Below are 22,384 nucleotides of genomic sequence, written 5' to 3'. Positions count from 1 at the left end.
TTAAGTGTGCTAAACAGCAAACTTGTACCATACACAGAGAACCTTACAAGCAAGACTTAAAAGTTTTGTGCGGTTTAAGGGAAAGATTCGACTTGTGAGGTTCGGATGTGCGGGGTACAAAAGAGAGTGTTGTCATGCCTCACTGTTTAAAACCTTTTTGGTCACTCGTGAAAAGTGGCAAGCGAAGAGCCGACGACGCCAGTGTTAGTAATTCTTGTAAGTGTTCACATGTAGGCATTAACAGAAGAGGGCAGTTGGGACGGACAATGTCTTGGTTGGAATGAGTGTTAGCCACTAGGCTGGCAAGTGGGTTTTTGCAGAGAACAGAGAACACACATAAAGAAACCAGGCAAGTCCCTTTCTAGCTGCTTCAACAATTCCACCTGGTTAAAAAACGTCTTAACACTTCAGGCAGAACCGGTGAAACAAAGAGAGAGAGAGAGCTTCCTAGGGATTTAATAGTGAGAAGGAAGAAATCACAGGATCTAATCTACAGTACAGCGATTCTCTCAAAATATGGGAAATGGAGAAGCATGAGTGGAAGGAGGCGGCCACACCGATTTGATGAATAGTTTCTCAGATATTTTTCCCTGATGAATTGAAGTGAGAAAGCCTTGTCTAAAGATTGAAACGTTTCCACATAGTACAAGGAGAACTCAAAAGGCAATATGTTGGCTTTCTTGCTTCAAATTCATTTCGAGAAAAAAATCCAAGCGACATCCCAGAAGATCAAAAAGGTATGGCCAGACAGGCAGAAAAAGTGAAGTTATATCCAATTATGTACACAAAAAGGATTGGTACACACCACATTTGTGCAACCTCTTTCAACTACCATTGCTGATGCACTGTACTTGTAGATAGAGAGGGTGCCAATCAAAAACCAAAATGATTTTTGGAACGTGAAACATGACAATCATATTTTCCTGCCGAAAGATTTCTTATGTGTAAATGTCAACACAAGAAAAAAATTCAACATAGCTGAAAGTAAATTTCGAGCTAGAGGAAGACTCTCGAAGATTTTGGAGCTGAAGTTCTCTTCGGGACAGGTAAAGAAATGTTTCACTTTCCAAAGAATCAGGCACGAAGAAAAGAGCTAAGATTATCGGCAAGTGTTGACGTTGTTGTTTACCTCGTTGATATGTTTATACGTCTTGATCAGGTCCACGCTGAGTTTGCGGAGCGGGGCACCAGCCGGGTCGCGAAACGTGAGCGGGATGCGACTCTGCAGTGCCTGCATCTCCTGAGTCTGCGGAGGAAAAGCATTGGGTTAACGGTGGAACTTTCCATCTCATTTCTGAACAACAAGCTCTACATTTCACACTTAAGTAAATTTTACCACAGTTCTTGTTTCATTTCGTCAGTAGGGGTGGATACCGGTTCGGCTTAATAAGGTCCCAGTCCAAGTTTAGGTCCAGAGATTTAGGTTCAGGTCCGGACCTGATCCTGTTCAGCTGATGTTTTGTTTTGATAGACCAATATTAAGCATAGAGAATTGATACTGACACGCACGACTATAAAAGTTTCTTGGTGAGAAACTTTCAAGACAAACCAGTGTTTGATATTTGAATGTTGCACTTATCTAAAATGCCTTTTTTGTCAGAGGGGAGACTCAAAAAGCTTTTTATCAAACAAAATTAAAAAAATTATTTGTACTTTGTTCAGTTTTTTTTTGGACTAAGGTTTTGGCTTTCATGTTTTTTGGACTCAGTTCTTGGATGTTATAAAAGTCCGAATCAGGTCCAGCGAACCGGTATCCACCCCTATTCCTCAGTATTTATGTTATACTGATATAACCAGGGTATGATTGATATATAAATATTAATGTCAGATCCACAACCTTTATTAAACCATATCACTCTATGACCGCATTTTGAAAGGAACAGGCTTCCTTGTATGTTTAGTTCTTGGAAAGGGGTTTGGGAACTAGGCATCTGAATCATACATTTTGACAATGTTTAAGGCAAAATGTACATTCACACTGAATCTCACTCTGCTAGAAAACCTGTTTATCAATATCATAACCCTTTTACTACTAGTATTCCCAGTCTGAAGCATCATATGGTATACAAAATTGGTATACAAAATTGGTATTGATACATTGTTAATTCATTCCTAAGCAAAGCTTCAGACCATGATATTGGAATACCTTGGAGTTCATCATCTATTTTCAAAAGTGTGCTTCACAAATATCAAATTGTGCTTGTCTGTTTAATACACAAGTTTGTTTATTCTTTTCATCTGAACTATTTCATACTTTACTGCTGTTAAACTGAAAGTCTTTTATCGAGTTGCACATAGCATATCCATGCAAAGCAGTGTTTCCCCTTGCAAGAAAGTGATCAAACCAAGACTCAATCTTGTCTTATTCTCCGTACCTAAACTCTTATTCCCCTGAGCCTGTCAAGTTGAATAGACCGCAAAATCCTTAATCTTGCAGTACTCGCACATTTCAGAATTTTGTTTTTTCTTTTAATTTAAACTGGAAAATGTGAGAAATAGAGACCCAGAGTGCAAAACAATTACACAAGTGTCAGTTGTGTTACACTGTAACTGTTCTTTCTTTCTCTTCAGGCTGATACCGTAATTCTTGTTTCTTTCACTGTAACTTTGTGTTCACGGTTTTCACGGTCACCTCTGTACCGTGAAGTTATCATCACCGTGAAAACCTAATAGTTATCATCTATAATTCCTTCACACATCCGTTCTGTAAATCACTTGCCGCCACCGTGAAGTTAAAGTTCAGCAAAAATATCCATTCTCCTTACACTGAGAAATTTTGCTACCGTGAAGTTAAAGCGAAATACAGTATACAAAATGAACAGCTTGGGGGAAACACTGTTGTTTTACTTGCAAGCTGCACTAACAGTAGATAGCTACATTGTATAGGTGTAGGGTGTGTGGAGAAAGTCAGGCTACCTTGGACGGTTCAGCCCAGGACTGTTCCACCTGGATAAAGGAGAGGAAAACTTGGCATAGAATCGCTTCCTTTGTAACAGCCAATCATGCATGCATCCATGCATAACTATCTTTAGTTGCAGTGATTTTTTTTCAGGCATTGAAATGTGAATTAATTTTGAAACTCATCCTTTTGAAAATATAACATTTACTACAGGTACTAAATGCCCACCAAGTATGATTATTGTTTCAAAGTGGCTGGCAATTCGTGGTCAAGTTATGGCGATTTTTTTGTTGATAATCACCAATTAAGTGTATGCTCTGCCAATGTTACTGATTAGCTCTGTTGGATTCCTAAGATGCAAAGGAAAGGGGATGCATTATCATAGCCTGGGTAACTAAAAAGTCTGGTACTGGAAGCGATCAGAAAAGCAGGCTCGGGCTGGAATAGAATGGTTACCAGGCTAGGATCTAACTTCTAAGAGGTGCAAAGGAAATTAAAGGGGGATGCATTATCAATAGTCAACCATTAATAGATTTGTGATTGAGAGCTGAAGCAACAATCTGACATCTTACCGGCTGCATTGCTTGGTCGTGTTGCTGGTTTGTTGCCATGGTGACGAAAATGCACGACGCCCCCTCACAAGCCTGAGAACATCGCTTGGCACCACCGCCTGTAGAAAACATGGAGAGAAAACAACAGCCTGTTACTTCTTGTGCTCTACCCTTGGTATATTGTACATTGTGAAATATTCGTGGTGGTTTTAGATTCGTGATTTCTTCAACCACAAACTCAAAACACAGCAAAAACTCCTTTCTCCTCCTATCACCAAATTAAACTTAAAACCTCCCTGCAAACTTAAACAAACCGACAACACGTTATCGCTCTAACCTTGAACTTCACTAAATGACAAATCCGTCTGCAGCACGGAAACTGGCACTTTTCTTCAAGTTCATTCCACGAAATTATGGCGATCCATCTCCTTTCACTGCCATGTCATTGTCAATAGCACAATGAGGAGTGTTGCATGCTGTAGGGTTAAGCCCTGTCATCTGCCTAACTGTACAACACCTTTGTCGATACCGGCGAGACGAAGAGAGCGTAAGCTCCATGCGTGACAGCTTAATAAAGGCCTCTTTTTACAGTCTGGGCAATTTGTATCCAACACACCACTTAATGATATTGTCGTTAAGAATTTGTACGTCGGGTCAGCTGACTCCCAGGGTTCCGCATCAATCAATAGCGCTTCTTATTACGGGACCGCCGCAACCTTTCATCTCGCTTTATTGACTTCCACAACTTCAAATCTACTCACACAAAGAGTTGTGAAAAGACATTTTCACTGACTTGTTAGGCAACATTAGTTTGGATATTTCGTAAGCACAAAACAGACACAATACAGCGTAATCTTCAAATAGGATTCCTTGTAACATTTAGCCATCAAGGCAAATTATCTCTCTCCTTCAAGGCCAGGTATTTTCAAACAAATGATATCCAATAACGAGAAAGCATGGCAAGCTGAGACTGATTTGCATATTCAGATGTACTTGAAGGATATTTTGGAAGGGGGTAATAATAATCATTAATATACATATAAATCATCAAAAGCAACAAGGCAAATTGCATTAAAAAAAAAATTAACAGAGGCACCCTTTCTGACTTTTGGTATGCCCCAAAATTAAACCAGGCTACTAGATGAACCATCATTCATATTCAGTCGAAATTCCCATGTTGCTGACAACTTCCAAATTAAAAAAAGGAAGCTATTGTTGGAATGTACACAACCCTCCATGAAATGACCTCCAGTCTTGAGACAACAACATCAGTCTATTTTTAGCCTTTATCTCTATGCTATATATAGTAGGACAACAAGGATAAATCATGATAATGAGCTTTAATTTAGTTTAAGCTTTGTTGATGTTATGGAATGTCGCCCTATTCATAAGAAACTCGTAATAAGTTTTCAAGTTATCAATGAAATTAACCTAAGGTAACCCAAGGCCTGAAATGTGTTCTTGAGTAGTGTGGTGAGAATCTAAATTCTGATCATTAAATATTACAGTAGTTATGTAAATGTATTCAATTCGTATTCTTTGATACCATTCTGTTATTTGCTAGGAGGCTGGAAACAGGCAAGTCAGTTCCTGCGCATTCTTCCGTGCCATGCTATTCCTTAATCATGAGCTTACATACCTGCCCAGGTAAGTCAATTAACCCAGATTTTACCTGGTCTAAATACAGCTTAACCTATTAACCTATATACCAGCTATGTATAAACACATCAAGACACCATTTATAATGCAAACAAGCTTATAAGCTATATATTTAAGGTATACATTTGTACTTTGCATTTTTGTTCAATGCGAACAAGGCAAGTGGCAGAAAATAAGACCTGTTTCACCCCGAACTATCATATTTACCTTGAAGTACTAGTAATGTTTTTGCTATTATGAGTATGATGTTCTCAAATTGAGTTATTGCATCTGCTGTAAATTATGCGACCAAGCTGCTTGATTTGGTGTTGGGTATAATTTCCTGAGTCCTTTTGTGAAAAAGAGTACTAGTGTAACTAGAGGTCACGATGTATCCGAATACATAACAGAGAACAACTACGTTGCAACCTTGGTACTCCATTCAATAACCATTAACCCTACATTGAATTATCGCACAACAAAAAGACTGACTTACGGGAGGTCTCAAACAAACAACTGCCGCCGGCGAAACTAGAATAACGGGCATACGCGGGCGCACCTGAGGCAATCACCGTCATCGTTTCCTCCGCCACGACGCTGCGTCACGACGGGCCATCGCTAGCCAGATTTATTTCGCGGCACAGGAGGGGTTGTGCCGGCAAATGGAATAGGTCATGAGACTCACGACCCAGACACCTTGGACGCAGCACGCATCATAAACAGGCATCCGCACCCAGACACAATTAAACGATCTACCACTCCGAGCCCTAAATTTCTGGGCCCTAAATATAGAATAGTCTCATCTCCCGGGGAAAGATGGATAAGATTCACGGGTGGATTGCCCCGGGGTCCGCTTTCGTCCGACAAGCCAAATTTGATCGACGGCTCATGATCCAGCTCAGAAACCGCAAAGCACAATACCCACCCTTTGGAAAGCCGACATGCGTATAAGATACACTGGAATAAAGAGCAGCACCGACAGGATCAATACTGCAAATTGGATCACTTTGCGGCGCAAGCTCGTATCAAAATTTCTCCACTCCCTCCGCGGAATACTCCGCGCAATCAGATTCAGAACACGGGTGATGAAAGGATGGGACGGGCAAAAAAGCTCGTCCAATTATTCGTGGCCCGTTCCCGCCCCGCCGCCAGACGGCCGGCCATTTATTTCCCACGCCGCTTGCACGGCTGGTTGTAAGGGGCAGTCGGGAGTAACGAATGGAAACCTCAAATCTCCCTCAGGGATATAGAGGGAAAGGAATCATGCCCTGCCAGACAAGCTGGCCTGAAGTACTTATCGCATATCAGAGCTATTCAGGGGTTTAACCATATTGGGAAATGTCCCAGTGAACTCCTGCACAGTAGCAGCCAGGGAGAAACCCTAGCTGGGAAAAACCTAAGCCTGTCATGTGCGTTGATCCTTGGACTTTGATGACATGACCAGCTGAATGGATTATATTATACGGGGCTACCTCAGCGGGTATGTCTACAGGGGGGTTTCCTTCTGATGGCTGGCTTTCCTTTCTAGCAGGGTGTTCAGGATCAAGTGCTTTGTAATTAGCTTGTCTGACTTTAAGGTTCTTCAGTCTGGGAAGACAGGATCTTGGCATCCTTCAAGTACAACATCCTTTAAGGAACTATCAGTAGGCCAAGACCCCTTTAACACGAGATCAAGTCCACATTCTCACAAGCCGATCTACGCCGGGTCGATGACAATAAGGCAGGGCACTGGAAAAAATGAGATTATCTGTTGAGTTCTAAAGACGCTGACCCGACAAGTGTAACCTGCTACATCCCGTGATGGAATGTTCCATTAGCTAGCACAGAGGGGTGGACAGCAGAAAAATGTGGAACAGGTGCAATACAGACATAAGTGCAACCCCAAAGAAAAAATGAGTCAGGTTTTCACCACTGCTACCAGTATGCTGTAGAAGATAACTAAGAGAGCATTTTCGATTTTGGGGGAACATTCTATTTCTTGATTTGCCCATCCTTGAACTTCGATCCTAGGCGTCTACTCCAGCTTGGACATGTTGTAAGGGATTGCATTCGTCATTTCAGATGGTGACGTAAAGCCGGCGGCCTCGTGTATGAGGGAGCTTCAGGCATTAGCCTCAAGTGTCAAACCTCTGCACGTAAAGGACCCAACACACTTATTGAGAAGAGTAGGGGTGACCCGGTGTGCTTGGCCAAAAAAACGTGAGCCGTAGCGAAGCCACATTGCACTACCACTAGCTACTTGAAAAAGCGTCATGCTTCACCTCAAATGAGGATGCCTTAAAACGAAAACGAACGAACTTAGTTGAAAAGCCCAAACATACTGTAGCAGGATAGATCTAGCATCAAAGTTACAACACATGCTAATAGCTGTTTCTTACAATACTTTGAGTAATACAGTGTTACCTGAGCAGTTAGTTATACAGTCCAGATCATCTAATGTGACATTTTCTATCCCATCAAGTTGACTCACGCAGCTATATGTAGGCTAATAGACAATTTCTAGCCTGAAGGAATCATCAATTATATCCTTTCTCGGAGCTAATAATACCCCATTATCCACCCTAATGATAAGTTACACAGTACAGTACTTCCTGTTCTGTACTGTCTCAGCATTTATTCATAGGTCTAAAAAACAACAACATTGAAGTAGTCTAGATATATAGGATATGGCAAAAATAGTTACTCAAGCAACTGGAAAAAATTTGGAAACAGACGTTTCAGACAGCATCCGCTGTCTTTCGTCAGTGACTAAAGAAAGATCTGGCAGAAGTAGGTTTTATACAAAAACTCTGAATAGATATGTCAATGAATGCCAGATTCTGCAAGATATTTCCCAAGTCGCTGACGAAAGATAGTGGATGGTGTCTGAAACGTCTGACTGTTTCGAATTTTATCCAGTTGCTTGAGTAACTATTTTTGGCGTATCTTATTACCTGGATGTCTAACCTTCATTATCGTAGATATAAAGAGTTTGAATTAAAATAGGAAAAGAAATTATCATGAATGAATGTACAAAACCATTGAAGCAAAATCATGATATCTACATTTTTGTAACATACAATCTAAAATGTTTATATCATCTGACCTTCTTATTATATTAATATTGTTGAAGGTTGACGGTACCCAGTCTAGACTAGATATCACTTGATCGTTGATGTGAGATAAATCATAAACAGATCTGGAGCAATATCAACTTTAATAGTAGACAGCCAATCCAAATAGCTGACTTCATTCTCTGTCAGCCTTTCGAATGTAGTGACTTTTATAAACCCAGGTTTTTATTTGAAATGACACTTAATGATATTGGCAGACACATTTGTTTGCCTTTAATCAAACATCCCAAATGAAACAGAAATACAATGCGTAATTTGCAAAATATAAGCCAAGGTAACAACCCTAAACAGAGCACCACCGAATAGCTGAGATATACATATTCTTCAATCAAAAAGATATAAACTCTTCACAGCATTTGACCGCATATTCTGAGCATTTTTTCTTTAAACAAACTTAAAACGGACTTTAAAAAAATCTCCTTTATTATGCGTATGAGTCAGTCCTATATATGTGCACAATGCATATCCTGCATACTTTGATCCTGTTCAAAGGCGGATACAATTTTCTGTAAGCACGACCTTCTGATAACCTTTATCTACTATTTATATGAGCTTATTTTGGTCAAGTCTCCTGCGGACCTACCGCTGTGATTACCAGCGCGGCCGAGTAAGGTCACATTTTAAACTTTCATTCCCTTGTTCCCTGTCTACTCTAGACTAAGAAGTTTTTCCCATCTTACAAGATATTATAACAGCAACCACCATGCTGACACTTTTTAAAAAGTAGTCCATGTTTTATGTTTTACCGACTGGGAAAATACAATATCAAATCTTCCTTAGGCCACACCGATTTAATTTCTTGGTTAATGGAATTTAAAAAAAAATGCTAGATTGGAAAATCAACCGGAAAACAGAATCTCAAAGGAAAGTTTGTACTTTGGTGCACACAGTATCAGGGAGTGAACAGGGCCAGGTGCAAGTTTTACCCCAGCCTTCTGTTTTCATGATTTTTTTGTGCTAAAATTTAAAAAAAATCATCTGTTAACCGAGAAATTAAATTGGTGTGGCCTTACTTCCTGGATGTGTAAAGTACATTTCCTACCTACACCCCCTTATTCATGATTCATCCCTAATTTCTAAACCGTCCTCCTCTTCCCATCGTTACTGGTCTTTCCCTAAATGTGACTTCCCAGCTCTCCATATTCAATAGGAGGATGGCCTTGGAGACTACACGGTGGCTAGATCCAAGACGTGATGAACTTTCTCTTTCGCGAGCGGAAATACGCGTAGACCGCAAGTAACCTTACCGCTGGGTTTAGTGCGTTGATGCAAAGGGAAAAGCAATCACCCAAACGACCTTGGCACTCTTGTAGTGACCAGTCGCCCCTCCCACCCTTGAAAGCCTGTATATGGCACTTGAGGCTTTTAACACTCGTCCATCCCTGTTAATGGCAATGACATACACAGGTTTAGAGGTGCTAAGAGGCGAGTCTGACAGGTATTTTGATTATGCCAATGATGTTGTTGGGGCATGCCCGGCTTGACGTTCCCAGTTCAGTAACAGAATAGGTCATGCTCAAGACTGAGCGTATAGCATGTGACTTGCAATTGAGGGACCAAGTTACTTAAGATTTAACATACAGATCATGGCCTAAAAATAACTGGTCAGTCCAGCAATGGTTAAAAACTCCCATATTCCTCAGAAACTTGATCTACTATGTTTCCCTCCAAATCAAGAAAACATACAATAGAATTACTCTATTTCACATAGTGAGCATCAAAATTCTCCTTGTCTTTCTGAAGTCGAATACAACAAAAGCAATTTTGTTTTGTCCTTAAAATATTTGCAAATCTCTGGATTTTTTTAACTGTCTTGTGCACAGGGGAAAAGTTAGTTATATTCAATTGCTATACTATGCGTATATATGACGTCAGGAGTTAGTAAACACTGGAGGCTTTGTGGTTATGACGTCAGTTCCATTACATTTGTACTTATTTCCAATACCGTTTACGTACACGAAAGTTGACAATAGTATCTCTACCCTATAGCATACAAAGATATCTAGGTGCGCAGTCGAAAATTAGGTGCACAGCTCCAATTTTGGGTGCACACAGGTGCACATGCACCCACTATTTTGAGCCCTGTACATTATAGGCAGGCCCTGTCACTTGACTAAATGTACCATACATACAGACGAAGCCACTTAATTGCACCTTGGATAAACGCACACTCCATTTAATTGCACCGAAATCCAAAATCCCAAACCGGTTCCCATTCACTCCATTGTTAATGACTCCGCATATCTGCACCGCACATTGTCACCAATGCCGGATAACTGCACCAAAATTTTTCAAAAATCCTCGACAAGTTAACTAAAAAGGTGCTCTAAAAATCGGCAAACGCGGAACAAATGAGCCGATACCTGCCGGTGTAAAGGCGCAATACCGCCGACATGTTTAAAACTGTTTTAGTAACAAAAGAAGGCAGTCTCCATTGACAGTTATGTTGATAGGAATCATATGGGAGGTCCCGGGCGGGTCACGGAGTGGGTCGGCATTAAGACACGCACGCCTACCAAAGGCGGCATTACGCTTTGGCAGACAGCATGCTGTACCCAATAAAGATTGGTCTCTACCTGTACACTGTCTAATTACTGTGAATGCATTCAAGTTCGCGGTGAATTGATTTCGCGTGGCGGCATCGCTATTGTCACATACTACTGCAATGATAGAAGACCGGCGTCTTTACGTCACATTCAGTCGGAAACCAAACAGTGACTCCGCAATGGCTATGGACGCGTACATAGACATAGCAGACGCTTTTAGTGGTGCGGTGCTGACGTGATGGCAGAGCTGAATCCGCGTCGTAGAAACTTCCTGCATTCGCCAGAACGAGGTGTACGCGGGTTCGGCTCTGCTATAAGGAGAATGATCTGTCACTGATCAAACTAGAACTGTGAACTCAATATTTTGCTGGTTCTATGAGGTATGGTAGCGCAAGAACTGTTACGTTAGCTACTAAGGTCAAGTAAGTCTCGACTCTGGGGCGTTATCCAGCCTGTGAAGAGAAAAAAACATGGTGGTGCGGTCCAGCTGGGAATTTCGCATAATTGCACCAGCCGGATAATTGCACCAAAACCGCTGACAAATGGGTGGTGCAGTTAAGCGGATTCTGCTGTATTACACAAACCATGTTGGCACGGTATGTGACAATGTAAAGACACAAGCGACAGAGAAGAAACCTTACAACCAATGTTGCAGCTGTCTCTCTTCAACAGCGAAGTTAGACTATCCTTCTGTGTAACTTTTGGTGCTTGACTGGACCTAAATACACTTATAATGTAGCCTGCTACCTTTTTTGTGATGCGAGACTCAACTCCTGTGCAGTAATGCCATTGTCAGCTAACACACTGTCTATTTGAAATGGAACATATCAAAGCATGGTGACGGATAAACTGATTTGAGTAAAGACAGGTGTTACCTTTTTTTAATTATAAAACAGCGCTGTAAAGATACATGTGGGTATACTATGCTGTTCCATACAATATCTAATTCCTTATGAGTTGTGACTAGGATTCTTCAAGTTTTCAAGTAGGATCTTTAAGAGATATATGTAGAGACTTGATACATGTAGAGACATAAATCCTACAAAGCTAGTTCCCATAGACACTCATGCTAACACAAGACAAGGCTAGGTGTGAGCATTGGAACAAGCTTTAGATCTACTAAAAATTTTTTTTAGAACACTTGCAACGTGAAAAAATGCCTCCCCCCGAGGCATTGCCAAAAATACATCCACCAGCTATAATATATTTACCAACTTCGTAGACAGAGACATGTCTGTGTTGCTATCTTGAACAGCTCTTTGCACTGAAGCACACTTCCTCCAATTGTACTTTCCCCAGGTTAACATAACACACACACACACAGACATAACATATTTACCCAGGCCCTGGTGGGGCAGACAGTAAATTAACCATGAGGACATACAAACACAGCAGGATTAGAGGCAAAGAGGGATGACAGATGGATCCCTCCAGGTCTTCTGTCCAGAATGTGGAACACACTCAGGTAAATGACTGACAAAGGAGGCAAGAACAAGATACTGCAGAGCTCGAAATAGTGGGTGCATGTGCACCTATTTTTCACTGTGGGTGCACCAGTGCACTTAGATATTTTTGTACTCTGTAGGGTAAAGGTTCTCTTGTACACTAGCATACAGAATATTCTTGAAATGTAAGTATCAGAAAAAGAAATATGACCTTTTGTTGTACTTTACTTGATGTAATTGCTTGGTTGAAATTCAAAATCTGGATAGAATTATAGATTGAAGTACATGAAGATGTACAGCAGCCTCAAACTTATGTTTTGCTGACATTCAACTTTATTTTATGCGGTGCACCCCAATTTTTTTCTGTGTACCTAATTTTTTTGGTTGGGTGCACCAGTGCACCTATTTCCAAAAAAAGAATTTCGAGCTCTGTACTGTAATTCTTGTTTCTTTCACTGTAACTTTTTTATGTTCACTGCATTCATTGTCACCTCTGTACTGTGAACTTATCATCACCATGAAAAAAAACTGTTGTTATGATTTATGATTCCTTCACACATCTGTTCTGTAAATCACCTACCGCCACCATGAAGTTAAAGTTCAGTGAAAATGTCAATTTTCCTTACACCGTGAAATTGCTACAGTGAAGATAAAGTGAATTACAGTATCCTCCTGTTCTAACTTTCAGTCTATTGCTTTTCACTTCATCACAATACAGTATGGATGATTAAACCAATTCAAACCCACAGAACTTGCACAAGAAAAAAGGCCCCTCAACATTTGACTTAGAACCTATTCAACTTCTACCTTACAAAGCATAATAATTGAGGCCAGCTATTGCCAACAACGACGAAAACCTGTGTAATGATTAACAAACACATAATACGTGACTGCCAACACGCTTGGTTTTCTAAGTTGAACTCAGGTCATCGTCCAAATCTAGACATGTATAAAGGAAGCCATGGGCATAGTCCAAAAAACTAGAACAAATTCTAAGCATTGATAAGCTACATTGACAGCATGTTCTACATTTTAACCCAGTTGGCACTGGGCGGTTAAAACCCTGTGTTGTAGCAATCACATACAAGAGTAATGATGTTTGTAGAGAAAGGATTATCGGTCAAGCAAGCACGATCATACGTTAGATACATACATGCTTCGGGTCGCTATGTTTATATTGAAAGAGTTGTGCCTGAGAAGTCAAATATTTACATGCTAACTGCTTTTGTCATGGATCAATTTCAAGTAATGTTACTAATCATACTAATGCGTTACCGGTATATAACTAAACTTAAGAATATGTTCTTAGTTGTACCTTCACAATTATCATTGACGTTTTGAGGACAAAAACTTAAGGTAGCTATCAAATGAAATGGAACAAATAAATTTTTCCAAGTGTGAGTTTGAACACAAAGACAATTGCATCAAGGAACCAAGAGCATTAAAAATGAATGTGCTCTGGCTGACATAAACGTTTCTGAGAAAGCAAGCATAGAAACAACCAAGTCATAAGAAGACTTTGCTGACCACACCAAAGATTCATGTACACAAGTAACCTGAGACAAAAGTAAAACCTGGGCACGAAATCAAACGAACGACAAGATAATCCATTTACACAGATCATCTTGTCACCTGTCATGATCAAAATGGGAGGAACACTGACTGATCAGAGATAAAATTGTGAAGACATGATTGTCACTGTCATTAATCTCCAAGCGGACTTAGGATCTGGCTCAGTCTCAGTATCTAGTTTAATGCAACCCCAGCAATATTAGGGCCAGGAAATCGGATTTTGAAAGTCAATTTATTTAGTCGCTTCTATACATGATCGTATCACAATGTATAGCGACTTCCATGATGCAAAAATATGACTTTCTTGCAATGTGAAAACTCGTCGCCGGGGTTTTTGTAGGCTCGTGAAACTAAGGGGATCGTTGTATGGTATGTTTTTGCATGGTTTTAAAATGCTCAAAGTATGAAGTTATTAAACAAATGGGCTAGACAGTTTTAGTAAATGTCACTAAAATAAAGATTTCAGCATTTTTTTCATTTCCATTTTTTGGTCCCTAATAAATTGCTTTGGTTGCCTTTAAGCTCAAATGAACACAATGAACTGATGAGTTACATGTACTTTTCCACTTGTCGTGACAGAGAAGACTTTCTACAGTATCTACAGGTTCAAAACATGCGCATAACACTGGCCCAGTCCATACTTCTGCTTGGGTATCAACTGTAATGCATAGGCCCAACTTCTCTCCCTGGAAGAAGGTTTCTGTGTTTTGGGGTCATCCTTAATCCACCATTATCTATCACTCAAGGGGCAGACAATGAACTGATGAGTTTCATGTACTTTTCCACTGGTCGTGACAGAGAAGACTTTCTACAGTATCTACATGTTCAAAACATGCGCAAAACACTGGCTCAGTCCCTACTTCTGCTTGGATATCAACTGTACAGTAATGCATACGCTCAACTTCTCCCTGGAAGAAGGTTTCTGTGTTTTGGGGTCATCCTTAATCCACCATTATCTATCACTCAAGGGCCAGACTCCCCAACCATGACAGGACCGAACTCTTCAACCATGCTGAGACGAATGCCTGGATTAAATCACAGCCCTTGGAGGGGAATGGTGCTCTTTCTCCCAGGACTGTCCCACGGTGGAAGACAATTCATCAACCAACCAGCAGTCGAACTCTTCAACTACGATGGGAGGTAAAAACCCAGATGATTTACGCTTCGAAAAGACGTGTCCTGTTTCCTGGGGGCCCGTGGAAAATCCCCGCCATCTTAATCATTAGTTAGGACATATTAGAACATTGTGCAACAGTCAGGTGCTCAACTATTGAACCTTCTAGTGGGAAAATCAGAGAAGAACTTATATCTACATTGTGTGTTGAACTTGAAGTTTGCCTGGTGCAGAGCGGTCTACAGGACCCGTCCCTCTGTCACAGGACAAAATTTGCTTGTTGGGAAGGACAAAAATTTCACCCTGTCTGTCCCAGAAATATGGATTTCATGACATGAAATTGATGAAAATGTATCTTTATAAGGTTAAAATGACAGATTTAACAACGAAAATTGGCTACCAAACAATGAGTAGAGGGACAGAAATAAATCTAAAGTTGAGACAACCTTGGTCTGGTGTACCTCCTAGCTAACTTCCCTTTTTATATTTCCCGCCCTATCAATAGCATGTATCATATTTGTTACAGTTTCTGCCTTCAGTTGGGTCAAGGCTATGTCTACATGTTGAAGGGAAAAGGAAGACTTCTGTATTTTCAAATATTAGTGAACATAAACTGCTCACTAGCACAAGTATGTTTATGATAACAATATCAATATCAATGGGAAGCATATTTATAATCTTGAACTGAGTATCGCATAACAGAAAAAAAACAAAGCCTTTTTGCAGATGAAGCAAGTTACGAACCCTTTATAATCTGTGCTTGCAAGCTAGCGTGACCTTTTACCTATTTCAAACATAGATGCTAACGCTTTTATGTACTGCTAATACTGAAGGCACTCTAGTATCAAAATAGGGTCAATTATGTAAGAACAGAGCTCTATTTGTGAAGAGTGGATAAGACGACAATATGGTACAAATAGGAGGGCTGCCGCCTCTATTAATATAGTATTATCTTCCCAATGCTCGCACAAAGGTGGCCGGGTAGCAACAGTGTCAGCGCCGCTCTAATTTGGCAATCCATCACAATAGTAACGACAGGAAGTCATTTAAAATCATCAAGCTGAAGATTAGATTCATTACGAAACAATAGAGAGCCCTAATCCATCCGGTTTGGTGAGAGTCTCGACTATAAAATGAGCCAACGGATAAATGTCATCTACTAGTATACAACAGAGCAGCGTCTAACATAGGCACCTCTTCACTATTTATCCAGGCTACAAGGACTATTTTAGTCAAACACTTGCCATAGCTCTTCTCCTGTGCCATGTTCCAAAATGTCTGGCTAGGAATTTCGGGGACATTCCTGTATAAGAAACTCGCCTGCAAAATTTCTACCGGTGCCATGCCATATGTAGCACACATGCAACAGCTGCGAAATTTAAAAAAAAAAGGGCGTCGTTATCATGAAACGGTGACAAGTGCACGAGCATTAATCTAGGCAGATGGAAATATCAACCCCCGAGAGAGCAAATATTAGTGTTACAAACATGACGGCTGTCTGCGATGATTCCTGACGCAGCATAGGGGCTCGCTCTGGGGCCACTCCACCTGATACGCCGCCAACATATTCCACCCTTTTTCCCCCTTCCTTCCGGGAAGCCGCACACACGCGCACGTCTCTTGCCCCTTCCTCTTGCCTCCGCCTCAAGCTGTTCCTTATCCTTCTTCACTTTGCTGGTGGTTCCCAGAGAATTCCATCATGGCCGGGCCTTCTACAGCTGCACCCAAGGTCGTAACCATTCTCTACGGCAGCATTCTATAATTAGAATGCAGGCTTCGCCTTGTCGCTGCGGCCAGTGGGCTGCGTCAGACAGCCGGGTATATCAGCCACCCTCTCAGAATGGTAATTACGTGATACTGGCGGACCTTACATGCTGCAGGCCAAACCCCCGATGCAACCTCTGTCCCTATTGGTTGATAACCCACATCTGTCTTCCAGATGTGTCAGTTTGCCCAATCACAGTGTACATTACAGTGTTTGTCCTGGGTGGCTGACAGGAAGATTTATTTGATCAAGGCGTGTTGAAGAGAAGGAAGCACTTGAAAGCTAGGACCTTGCACACTCTTGAACTGATTGAATTGGATGAAAAAAAAAACATCAACAAATGTGCTTTTCTTTAGAAATATGGTTACATAATTTTTTTTCATAAACAAAAAGAACAAAGAGAGCATATGGCTATAATAATTAGTCTGCTAAATCCCATGGGTAGACTGCAATGAAAATTAGTAGAAGTAGATAGACTCCTCGGCCTAATGTTTTTGACCGTGTATTGTGGACTTATGCCCCAACATATTTGGCAAAGTGACCTTTGAACACACTAGCAAGCCATACGTTTCTCAGTTTTGTATTTGCACATCCATGGCTGCACTGCGATACTAAATGTTGGACAAAATCATGTTCCAAAAATTTCTAATAATTTTCTTTCCTTTGTCAATTCTGTAAAATGGAAAACCCTAGCTGTCTTTCATACCCAATGAGGTATACATAACATAAGCATGTACATCATACACTAGAGAAGTCTTTTCACGAACATGTAAGCTGTTTATAGAATGACACCCAGACAAAGCAAGCGGGGTGCTCCAAGGCACGTGCATGAAAGAATTAAGGGCTCAACCAAACAGAAAGTCTCTTTCTAGGAACCCAGCCCTATTTTTAAAGCCATACAAAACACACCAACCACTGTCTATTGAATCTTGCTATGTATGAGAGGCTCTCTCGGATTGGTCATTTTTACTGCCAGGGTATTCTTAGAAAACAGGTGTTTTAACTTGACAGTTGCCATGTAAATTATTGGACTCTAGATTTATAACAGCATAAACAAAACAGATTAGATACTTGTATTGTTGTACCGTAATCCATATCATGATTCATGTGTATTAATATTCATCAAGTGTGATAGCTTACAATTCAATTCAAAACATTTTGTTTTTCTTTTCGGCAATATGTAGAATCTAATTCATAATGCTGAGCCTTTATTTTCTTACCGTAGCTTGACAAATTGCAAGTTGTGTACATTTCTTTCTCAGTTCTTTTTCCCCCCACATTATTATAGGTGACCTAAATTAACTTCCCACTAGGCGAGATTCAGTACATGCATAAACCCAACGGGTTTTTGCTCACAAAATCTAAGTTGAAATACCTGTTGGGCAGGTAGGTTTAAGTAGGGGGAAGACTACAACAAAATCTCACATAATTCTAGGGGTACGTCTAAATATAGTCCTTGTGAGTTAATTAAACATGATTCAGTCTACCTTTCAGCCTGGAAAGGATAGGAACAACATACATGTAGTGCACCAAAAAAAAGAGGAGACTATGAATCATGAAAATGTGTCATAACCTAAGATAATTTAGGCCTTTGAATACCTTAATATGGAGATAAGAGGACTAACAAATTCAAACTTACAAATTTTTTTATGTTTCTAAACCAGTATGACATGTTTTCCCATCAAGTGTTAGTCACTATAGCTTTGAAAGACTTCCTGCAATTATCTTGAAGTATCATGTATATTTCTGGCCTCTAATTACATGCTGATTGTAGTAAATTAACGAATTAAGCAAATACTGGGCCATGTATCGGTATAATAATACTAACATGATTCAAACTTCAGTTACCAAATGTTGAGCAATACATAGATACATTTTTGGTTATTTCACAACTCAACATATCATAGGCTATACTTTTCCACATCTGAAATTAGAAGACAATGAAGATATTTCCTCCCACTGTATACATACAAAAACTGACAAATAACAAGTTATTCAAATATCTTGACGTGACTGTATATATGAATTCATATCAAATTCAAAACATTTGTGTAAACAAGCATGCAAGGTCCTATCAAAGATAAAAGATGTACATGTATCACCATAACCCAGATCAAGGAAAATGTTACAAGATTTTCCTTATAATAATTCTTTTGGCAGCCAGTCTTTCACCAAATAAACTATCAAAGGCTAGAACCGGTCAACCTTATAACAAGTTAGCACAGCTTTCTTATTCTGGTTTCCCCTTACAAAACACTGCAGGGCATGCATGACAAGATTTCCCATCCCTGAGCCAAGAATTGATGACTTTCTTGGACTCACATGTCAGATCTAAATAGTTTGGACAACTATAATCACCCATGGAAATTAGCTGTCAAATTAACAGGGTAGAACCCTGTCATTATGTTCTTGGGAGGGGGGGGGGGGGGCATAAGAAGTTGGCATAATTCCTTGTACCCGAAAGGCATATAACCAAGAGGAAAAAGTAATCAAAGACAATTCACAATGATATATTGAAGTTATACACTTACCAAAATAACTGTCTTCTTGAAATGCAGGATGTGTCAAAACTAACTCCATATCTTCTATACACTACAGGAGGAACCTTCTCATAGCCAATGTGAAACATTACTGGCTTGAACAAATGAACACCTACATTTGTGCCCTATGAATATTTTGTTGTCTGTAATCCTTTTCAAGGATAGTCTGAAACCAACAGGTGTGAAAAATCACCTAGTAGTCTAGCGCTTTATACTTTGTCATCATTCATTGTGTAAAGTAGTCTAAGTATTCTAAATTTCTAATCATTAAGTTTCTTGAAAAAGACTGAATGAAGTGGAAACCGGTTGAATTCCGTCTCAGCGCTGTCATTTTCCCAGAACTACGAATGCTATTCTAATCATTAAGGCAATACCTTACAAAAAAATGTAACTTACAACAGGTCGCCTATCCTATAATGGTATAAATGTCTACGGAAAACAACATCTCTAAATTGCTTGCAAATAGTGTTCTTTTATTGCAATACCTTTCAAACGGGTCTCCTCGCCAGTTGTTTATCGACATTTACCGGCCAAATCAAAGCAGGTGGCCAAACACTTTGGCTTGGATAGGCTAGGTACCTGTATTAGAGCCTCGGAACGTGACCAATTCAATAGGAGATGTCCACAACAAACACCTACAAAGCCAGATGTTAGGCAAACGTGTGTTGTTATAGGGTCCAAATATTTGCCATGGCCAACACCTTGCCTGTGTTGTTGAGCATTAAGTATTCCTTTACACCTGCACCTGTTTCTTACATGTACTTGTTGATGTATTATTTTCCAACATGGTCAGAGAAGAAATCAACATAGAAGTACACCTGCAGAAAGTTAAAGAACAATGTCTAACATTGTGTGCAAACCTTTAAGACTACTTACAGTAAATCTTCAAATGTTCGCAGCAGTTTTATCTTTCTGGTACAAATTTCACGGTACTGTATCCATAAGCAAAATCTTAGTGTACCACAGAATTAATTCAAAATTGAACTGAAAAGACTGCGAAAAACTCCTTTACTCTTCTACCGCAAAATTAAGTCCCTGCAAAAATTAGATGAATTTACAGTAATTGGACTAGATCTAGATATGGGACTGACAGAGAGCCTTGACAACTTTCTTGGTCGTTATGTGAGCCATGCATGTTTCAGAATGACTAGAAATCCCTAGATAAGTGCCTGGATATGTGTCCCCGGATTACCATCGCTATGGGAGATGTCTGCTCGGAGAGAACATTTCCCCTGTTTACGTTCCCCTATCTGATGTCCTTCGTATTGCCCCTTGGGTTCCGAGCCTGCTGTAGTAGATGTTGCTTATAAACATCTGCAGACTACATAGATAGCTCAGGGCTCGAAATTCATTTTTCAAAATAGGTGCCCCCAACCAAAAAGATTAGGTGCACAAAAAGAATTTTGGGTGCACCACATAGAATAAAGCTTAATGTCAGCAAAACATATTTGAGTTTAACGCTCCTAAGAACTTCAATCTGTAATGTTATAGCTAATTTATAAGAAGTAATGCATGACAAAGGTTATACTACTTTTTCAGATACTCGAATTTCAAGAATGTTTTGTATACCAGTGTACAATAGTACCTCTACCCTATAGTCTACAAAAATATCTAGGTGCACCGGTGCACCCACAGTCAAAAATTAGGTGCACAGCTTCAATTTTGGGTGCACACAGTCACAGGTGCACATGCACCCAGTATTTTGAGCCCTGGATATGTACAGCACAAGATAACAACCTGAAATAAACCAGGCCTCACAAGGCTACAAGGATCAGGCTTCCACAATGGTCAAAGGTACAGGTGCACAACAAGGCAGACCGGAAACCAGGCAGGTCAGGTTGCACATGTTCATTGAGAAGACGGACCCCCACCACTGTAAGCGCCGTGGTGTTTTGGTTGACGTCATAAAAGAGGGGTAACTTGGCACGTGGTGCTTTTTTTACACGCTCTGAAACCTGCAGACTTGGCAAGAATGGAACACTGCGAAGCACAGGTCGACAAGTCAGGGGTAAAGACAATAGACACACAACAATGCATGTCTATAAAATCTAAAACTGACGTAAAATTCCAATACTGTGGCAACTACCAGTGAGAGTTGATATGACATATTTATCATCCACCATTCAAATCTAGTCAGGCACAAATACTTTAATCTGGTATCAGATCTTGTATTTCCGCCTTGTTAAAGCAAACCAGAAATCATACATAGTTAGAACGGCTGTTTTCTTCATGTATATTTAAATACATTCTGTATGACAAGTTCACCGGTCTGATACTCCATCAATCGTACTGGGAACTGATGATACAGCAAAAATACATAAGGGATGCTTTCCCAAGGGAACTAGTGTGGGAATATTTCTGCATACCACGTTTCCATAACTGCGATCATCCCGGAATGGTCGCTCACTTCCTTTTATAAAATATGTGACGAGAGTTTGTGGACAGCCATAAACGAAAAATGTAACGTAAACCACAACGTTCACAAGGACCTGTTCTGTTAGTTGGGACACGTATTGTACACGTAAAAATTTCGTGTGTACATATTTACACAACAAATAATGGCCAATAAATCTTGCGTCACAAGTCGTGCATAATTTCCTTGTGCAATTTTAAACAAACCGTGCTTTGAAATGATAACTGTGTGAGATAGAAATAGCTGGCAGATATGAAATTTATTCAGGTAAAATATTCACCAACTGACCAAGGCAATATACAATTATTGACAAATGTACCTGTAACACTGATTAAATTCACCGTGCCATCATGAGGATCTATATGGCTGGTGACATGGCCCTACCCAATACTTGACATCCCTCACATACAAGCTCCCCAAATATGGGCAATATGTCTGTGAATTTTAATATAGCCACACCCTGCAATAGTCATACATAATCATGGACTCCTGGTACATTGCAGTGACCGAAGGAAGGTTATCTTTTGACCTCTGGTATTGTGTTTGGGCAAAAATTAGCCCGACATATTGCCCGACTGGTGATCGAGAGGGGCGATAAATTACTGCCAACAGGCGGGCGTCTGCACCTGAATCTGTCCGAACATGGCAAACTCACTGAAGCATTCACACATGAAATCCCGTCTAAACGTCTCATAATGAGACACAGGTTTCCTCCTTCAAAACTGCAGCTTGCAATATTTAGTGGAAGGTACAACAAGATCTGTCTGGGATATGTAGACAGCTTGGCG

The 22,384-nt window shown here is 40.2% G+C and overlaps 1 protein-coding gene across 13 annotated transcripts in view; it reads right to left on the bottom strand.

Annotated features, from left to right (window-relative positions):
* Positions 1 to 22,384, bottom strand: part of LOC136432426 (dual specificity tyrosine-phosphorylation-regulated kinase 1A-like) — a 40,281-nt gene that overhangs the window by 9,302 nt on the left and 8,595 nt on the right. For 3 of the 13 annotated variants that reach the window (XM_066423711.1, XM_066423702.1, XM_066423705.1), the window contains exons 2-4: positions 3,472 to 3,569; positions 2,917 to 2,946; positions 1,130 to 1,246 (exon numbers count right to left, since the gene is read on the bottom strand). In XM_066423711.1, coding sequence (XP_066279808.1) covers positions 1,130 to 1,246; positions 2,917 to 2,946; positions 3,472 to 3,510 — 186 coding nt within the window. In that variant the 5' untranslated portion in view covers positions 3,511 to 3,569. Of the gene's footprint in view, positions 1 to 1,129; positions 1,247 to 2,916; positions 2,947 to 3,471; positions 3,570 to 5,647; positions 5,682 to 16,365; positions 16,725 to 19,174; positions 19,290 to 22,384 lie in introns of those variants that run through there. The other 10 variants (XM_066423712.1, XM_066423707.1, XM_066423710.1 and 7 more) reach the window with 7 other exon arrangements.

Source organism: Branchiostoma lanceolatum, chromosome 4 (assembly GCF_035083965.1).
Source record: "Branchiostoma lanceolatum isolate klBraLanc5 chromosome 4, klBraLanc5.hap2, whole genome shotgun sequence".
NCBI classification, from domain to species: domain Eukaryota; kingdom Metazoa; phylum Chordata; class Leptocardii; order Amphioxiformes; family Branchiostomatidae; genus Branchiostoma; species Branchiostoma lanceolatum.
The sequence above is the reverse complement of the archived record's forward strand: the minus strand, read 5'-3'. Positions and strand labels throughout refer to the sequence as shown.